The sequence below is a fragment of the Malus domestica genome, chromosome 07, assembly GCF_042453785.1.
Source record: "Malus domestica chromosome 07, GDT2T_hap1".
In the NCBI taxonomy this organism is placed as follows: domain Eukaryota; kingdom Viridiplantae; phylum Streptophyta; class Magnoliopsida; order Rosales; family Rosaceae; genus Malus; species Malus domestica.
In genome coordinates, this window is record NC_091667.1 from 20,768,947 (window position 1) to 20,776,404 (window position 7,458).

Below are 7,458 nucleotides of genomic sequence, written 5' to 3' on the forward strand. Positions count from 1 at the left end.
AACGCGGACACAGGTGGGTATCCACTAATGTAATTATTTTAAATTGAAGATCGAATTCATTCATTGTATTCATATAGGGTCAAGGAGTGTAGCTGTAAAAAATCATCAAAATCGGAGTTAAAATAACCATTAAATCATGATTCTTCGTTTATAACCGTCGAAATTTTTTGTCCAGTTACTTGATCTCTGAATGTTTGTCTTTTGAAATTTTTGGCGTATGCGATCTCGAAGTATATACAAACATGTTTGACGATTGGATCGTTGAAACTAGTTCCGTAGAATGCGTATCCCATCAAAACAATAGATTCACTAACACTTAAGAGTTTATTCATACTTTCATTAAATACAACATAAGATTTTGTGGTATCCACTAGTGTAAATATTTTAAATTGAAGATCGAGTTTATTCATTGTATTCATATAAGGTTAAGGAGTGTAGCTGTAAAAACTCATCAAAATCGAAGTTAAAATAACCTTTAAATCGTAATTTTTTCATTGATAACCGGCGAAAAGTTTTGTTTCATTACTTGATCTATGAATGTTTGTTTTTTGCGATGCTTTGCTAATGCGATCTCAAAGCATATACAAACAAGTTTGATGGTTGAATCGTTGAAATTAGTCTCGTAGAATTCGTATCCCATCAAGTTCAATGATATATATATATTAAGTAGATTTAAATTTATTTATTTTATACGTATAACAATTAAGAAATTGAATGGTATGTATGGTTAAGCCGATCTAATGGTCACCAATTTTAAATATTTAATTTAGTATATATATGTATATAATTATTATAGTTTTTAGGGGTATAAAATTGTTAAATTAATATATATAATTATTATAATATTTTTTAAGGGTTATAAAATTATTAAATTAATATTTTGCTTATCGTGTATTGTGTTGCCCACGTGTATACCCGAACCAACCCGTTATTTTAACAGGTGCTTATAGGGTTACCCGATAACAACCCGATTTGTTATCGTGTCGACCCGAACACCTGTTAATTTCGTGTCGTGTCGTGTCAGGTTATCGGATCTTGTCAGGAATTGTCAGGCCTAGGGGCGGTTATGAATAACAACTGTTCAAGAAAAATTGAGTTGGAAATAAATCCAAACTTATGTAATATTGCTTTGCAAAGGGAAAATCGTGGAGGTTATTTTTTACATATGAGCACTAACCTACAATTTTGAGTGTGACAAACCTTGTTATGCTGAATCTCATGACAACGTAGAAAATATTCCAACATAATGACACAAAAGAATATATGATAAAAAACCGAGAAAATAGAAACGAAAATACCACTCAAGCACCCAATGGCATTGGGATTCTTTGTATCCTCTTGAAATGAAATGGGTTAGAGCCTCATCACATTACTTGAGATGATTGAGATGCTTGAGATGATTGAAGAAGTAATGGAGGAAGAAATGGAGCGTATGGAAGAAAATGAATATTTTACGCTGGCCAAGGTTTTGAGGGAGGAGTGGAGTTTGATTCAAACTGCAACGGGCTATTTTGAAAGTGTAGGAACGTGTTGCAACAGTTGTGAAAGAGTGGGAATGTGTTGTAGTGTGTTTCAGACTATAACTCAGCTCAACTTGATAACTGTTTTTTATCAAACTACCCTTTGGGATGATGAATCAGTTTTTCACGTCAGTTTTGGTCTCTTACCAGTTTGTCCTCATTTTCTAATCTTCATTTTTTTTTTTTTTTTTTTGTGTATGTTTGATTGTGAAAGAAACAAAGGGGCATTTTAGGGGTTTAGAATGCTTCACTTATTTGGGCTTCTCACTTTATACGTATAGAGTGGTTCGGTATGAGATTTCAAGCCAAAAATGGGATTCCGAATCCTCAAATTGAAAATTTTCAGGACTGAAATTTGAAGATCAATCACAAACCAAAATTTCTCAATTTTTTGAATTCCCGAAATGTTTTCGGTATTTTGGGATGGATCGGGATTGGATTTTCAGTTTTAGATTTTTAGGTTGAAATTTGAGATTCTTAGGCTATGGATAGAATTTGGGCTGACTACCTAAAATTTTGTTTCCCATTTTCATATCAATTAATATTTAAGAATTTGGGCTGACTGCCTAAAATTTTATTCCCCAATTTCATATCAATTGATATTTAAGCTTTTTATCTCATACCAATTTGAAATTTCATAACAATTGAAATACCAATTCATTCATATTAAATCAAATTGGTGTTCCAAAGCTCCAAACTACCTAATTTCATACTTCTATTTCTAAAGTAATCTACTATCAAACTACTTAAATTCAATATTCAACATGCATACAACCAAAATAAATATATATATTTTTTTGGTTCGGTCAGGGATTCCCAAACCATTGATATATAATCCCAATTCCCATACCAAAAGGTTCGGCATTGGTTTGGTATAGATCCCAAAAATTTAGTTATTAGCGGTTTGATAATTTTTCGTATGGGACTGGGATTTTTTTTTTGGTTTGGAATTTTCGGAAAAAAATTTCCAAACCCAAGAAGATATAGATATAGATAATATTTTTTTAGATAAATCACATTTTACCCCTTCAAGTTTGAGGGATATTGCGATCTCATATATCATCTTTAAAACATTTCATTCTCATACATAAACTTTATTTTAGTTATAATTTCATACAACCATTATATTTTATGTAAACTTTGCCGCTAAATTTGTACCATGTGGATAAAAAAATCAAAAAACTAATTTTCAATATATTAATTAATTAAAAAAATATCTAAATCACCTTCTTCTCTGTTTTCAGAAGGAGAGTTACTAGACCCACCACATTGTCTTATTTTCCCACCCAAGTTATAATCTCACCCACTTTAAAAAGTTATAAAATTAAAATGTTATTTCCACATCCACTATTATTCCCAAAATAACCTTTAATATATACATACATATGAAATTATAAAATTGTCCCTTAAAAAATATAACAAATAATATGTAAATTGTAACATCTCACATCGCCCAGGAGAGTGATCCTTAAATGTATATTCTCATCCCTACCTAGCACGAGGCCTTTTGGGAGCTCACTGGCTTCGGGTTCCATAGGAACTCCGAAGTTAAGCGAGAAGGAGACCAGAGCACTCCCAAGATGGGTGATCCACTGGGAAGTTGCTCGTGAGTTCCCAGAAACAAAACCGTGAGGGCATAGTTGGGGCCCAAAGCGAACAATATCGTGCTACGGTGGTGGAGCGTGCCCGGGAAGTGGTCTGCCCCGGGCTGGGATGTGACAATTTGGTATCAGAGCCTAACCCTGACCGCGTGTGTGCCGACGACGACGTCGGGCCCCTAAGGGGGGTGGATTGTAACATCCCACATCACCCAAGGGAGTGATCCTTAAATGTATATTCTCATCCCTACCTAGCACGAGACCTTTTGGGAGCTCACTGGCTTCGGGTTCCGTAGGAACTTCGAAGTTAAGCGAGAAGGAGGCCAGAGCACTCCCAAGATGGGTGACCACTGGACGATGTGAGATGTTATAATCCACCCCCTTTAGGGGCCCGACGTCCTCGTTGGCACACACGCGGCCAGGGTTAGGCTCTGATACCAAATTGTCACATCCCGGCCCCGGGCCCGGGGCGAATCACTTCCCGAGCGCGCTCCACCACCGTAGCACGATATTGTCCGTTTTGGGCCCCGACTATGCCCTCACGGTTTTGTTTATGGGAACTCACGAGCAACTTCCCAGTGGGTCACCCATCCTAGGAGTGCTCTCACGTGCTACTCGCTTAACTTCGGATTTCCAATGGAACCCGAAGCCAGTGAGCTCCCAAAACGCCTCGTGTTAGGTAGGGATGGAATATACATTTAAGGATCACTCCCCTGGGCCATGTGAGATGTTACATAAATGAAAACTACTACGGCCTGCAAATTCATATGAAAACTACAGAGATATCCAAATTCAAAAGAATTCAACAAAGAGAAATTCAAAAATACGATGGACAAATTCAAATGACCTATACACAAATTATTATTCTACATTTTCAATGGAAACATAATCTTCTACCTCTTTCGTAAAAACATCATTTTCCACCTATTCAATGAAAAAATCATCTTCTAAGTCTATTGATATTTTGTTTACTTTCTCTGAATTAAAGGAGATGAAAATATGAGTTTGGATTTTAAGGTAGACAAATCGATCTTCCACACCAGACCTTTTTTTTTTAAATTAAACAAAATAAGATAATTAATACCCTTAGCATTTTTTTTTTGACAAATAAACAAATTTGTAATTAAAAAATTCATCAAAAGATGGATGAGAATTACTCTTCAGAAATTCTGAGGCAGGGGACGGTTCCCACTCGTCTTCTACCTCATCTTCTCCAAAATTATGTTCGATATATACCAACGGCAATTAATTTTGCAGCTCGAAAGCTCCTTCTTCCCCAATCCATCCGTCTTTCCCCCCCCCTTCCTTCCTTCCTTCCTTAACCACAACCCACTTCCAGTCTCTCAATCCGAGATCCATCTCTTAGTGTTGATAAAATTCCCATCCCCCCTTCAATTAATTAAAGAAAAGTGCATCGGAGGCCATCTTCGCCGCCTCTCAGATGGATTGACTGTGGGTGCGCCAGGCGAGTAGTTCAACGGCATTGCCAGCTCGATACGGGTCTCGGACGGGAACAACAATGATTTAGTGGGTTTCAATGGTAGGTTTCTGGGTTCATGCAGATCCGATTTCAGGCAACAACAGGCGGCTCGGCTTCAGACAGCAGTTTCTGGTATTTCTGCGATTTGAGAAAAAGCAGATCTCGCGAGTTTCGATGGTGGTTGTAGAGGGAAGCAATGGGTTCAATCTTCAAGTTGCAGCGGCGGGTTCGATCTCCAGGACGGCTTCGGTTGGTGAGGGGTTGATAGATCAGTTTCGATGCGTGCGGTAGTTTGACAACAGATTGTGGCGCGGTGCAGGAATACAATGCAACAGGCGTGCGAGACAAAATGAGTACGAGTCCTTGTCGAAGTTCGAACAGCTACTTCGGCACCGATTTCAGATTGAATCTTCTAGTACACGGTTAATTAGTCGGTGTATGTTGTTCTTGTTTTAGATTTTTAGAGAGAGAAAATTATGGGATCTGGAAATGGGGTGTATTTAGTTGGGGATTTCGATTTGGATGCCTTGTGGTTAATAAAGAAGAAAAATGTATGAACTCAATGGAATTCAATGGTGCGGAGCAAATGAATCGTTGGTGAATACTGGGACAAGGGATGAGGGAAAACCAAGCAAGGAAGCAGAGAGATTAAAAATAAAAATAAACATAAAAATTGATTTTCTATTAATTAATATTTTTTTATTTGTTTTTTATTCCCATGCTGCAAAGTTGATAGCTACGTTAGCAAATGTAGATCTCAGGTTTGTCACATCATTATTTAATCAAATTCATAACGGATGGATGCATGAAATTAAAATGAAATAAAAGTAAATATATGATTAATGGAATGTTTTAAAAATATTATATGAGATTGTAATATTTTCGATCCGAATTTATCAATAACTGAAATAGATGACTTGAATACGTGGCAAAAGTAGCATTTTTCAATGTAATATATGGTTATAAATTTACAAAACCAAAAGTAATTAGCGAGGGTGAAACTGAATCATAGGGAATTGATCAGAGGACGGAGCCTTCGTGAATGGTTGACAATCTGAGCCTGAAAGAACGAGTGGCCAACTTTGCCTTTCTCGATGTGTATCTCCGCAATTTCCTAACCGACGATGACCCACCGCCGCGGCCGCTACTACTCATCATCTTCTGGCCTTTGTACGCTAATGACCCTCCACCTCCAATCGTTAATCCATTCATGCTCAAATCACCTCCGTCGCCCTCGACCGACAAGTTTGCATATTTATTATTATTCATCTCAATCACCGGAGAAATGCGGGCCTTGTTGTAATTACGGTATCCGCTTCCCTTATTTTCCTTTTTGTTTCCCCTTTCATTCTTGGAGGAGGAAGAAGAAGAAGAAGCATTGGTATTAATTTTCTGGAGGGCGAGGCTGGCTCTGACTGCGAGGGCCGCCATATCGGTGGCACTGAGGCGGTGTTGAAGCTTGGATCTGGGGAGTACGAAGTAGATCTGATTGGCCTCCAGCTCATCTTCGGAATCTAAAGCCGGAATGTAACTGTCGTAATACAAACTGTCGGAATGACATATAAACAAAGATGAAGACGAAGACGACGATTGATCGGCCTCAAGGACTTTGGAGACATTAAGGGGAACCGGGTATTCGCGGACACATGCGTTCATGTAGATTACTTTGGCAGTGGACGACGAATCACCATCATCTCTTCCGCTTGAACTAGTCCTCCTGACGATGACTGTAGACAAGCATCCACCCATTATATTATCTTATGTATTTCCACAATGCTGAGCTACTGATGAGGCACAAGGCAAGGCAAGGCACTGAGCAAGATTAGAGAGAGAGAGAGAGAGAGAGAGAGAGAGAGAGATGTGATGAGGACTAGTGGAGGAGAAGCGGTGGCCTATAATAAATAGAGAGGAAATTACATGGAAAGAAAGGAAAAGGAAAGGAGAGGAAATTGTGTGGCAAGTGCAAAGTGGCTGCGAGGCCTAATGGGGACAGGGAAAGGGAAAGGGGATTGCGTAAGCGAATGGGAATTGCGTAAGCGAGGTCGTAAAGCAGGAAAGGACAAGCAGCAGTTTTCAAAGTTTGAGAGAGGGACGGCTGACTTTTCGTATTTATCTTCTGCAAATTATAAAATGCTGATGACGCCCGATTCCTCCTCAGTCCTCCTAAGCGATGACGTCATGACGCGGTTCAATTTCTCTCTCTCTCTATCTCTCCTGTCAACTTGTGCTGCGCGATGTATTAAGCACGCGTTTGGCTTGGGATGCGATAAAAAGTAATCCTGGTATAAGAATTGGAAAGCTTTTTTAATATGACCGATGGTCTTGCTGTGTCATTATATAAATGGTAGGATGTGTGTACCAAAAAATTAATAACTTAAAAAATAAAATTTATTATCATTCATATTAAAACATGTAGTATATTACTTGTATTCTCGTCACAACTAAAATTTTCTTCAAGAATTGAACATGGTCCGAAAACCACCCAACCAAGACACACCAGATACAGTCAATGACCATATCCCACCAGCTCAATCACCTATAAACCGTTAACACAAACTAGTTGACCGTTGACCATTTATCAAAGCCTCGTCAACCCAAAAATAACTGCAAACAGAAACTAACATCAAACATTGACATGTACATCTGTACGCAATGAAAACATTTCCGCGTCGTCTCCCCATCTTCTCCACTTCTCCAGCATCCATCTCTCTCTCCATCTCCATCTTCTACTCTACAATATCTGAGCTTGAGTCCATTTCCACGCACGCTTGAGTCAGCACCATCACAATTTGCTCCTCCGTGTACGACTCCGCTGCCTGAATCCAAACAAGATGGCCCAGTGGCGCAGTCACCGGCATCT

General features: G+C 38.6%; 1 protein-coding gene across 1 annotated transcript; it reads right to left on the bottom strand.

Annotated features, from left to right (window-relative positions):
• Positions 1-5,464: 5,464 nt before the first annotated feature.
• LOC103439270 (uncharacterized) lies at positions 5,465-6,760 on the bottom strand. Its single transcript, XM_008377811.4, has one exon. It carries the CDS (start codon positions 6,345-6,347, stop codon positions 5,619-5,621), a length of 729 nt encoding a protein of 242 aa, XP_008376033.3. The 5' UTR covers positions 6,348-6,760; the 3' UTR covers positions 5,465-5,618.
• Between the last annotated feature and the right edge of the window lie 698 nt (positions 6,761-7,458).

Bases quoted from the DNA above. Each gene is read 5' to 3' on its own strand.
- LOC103439270 (XM_008377811.4), bottom strand. From the start codon at position 6,347: ATGGGTGGATGCTTGTCTACAGTCATCGTCAGGAGGACTAGTTCAAGC.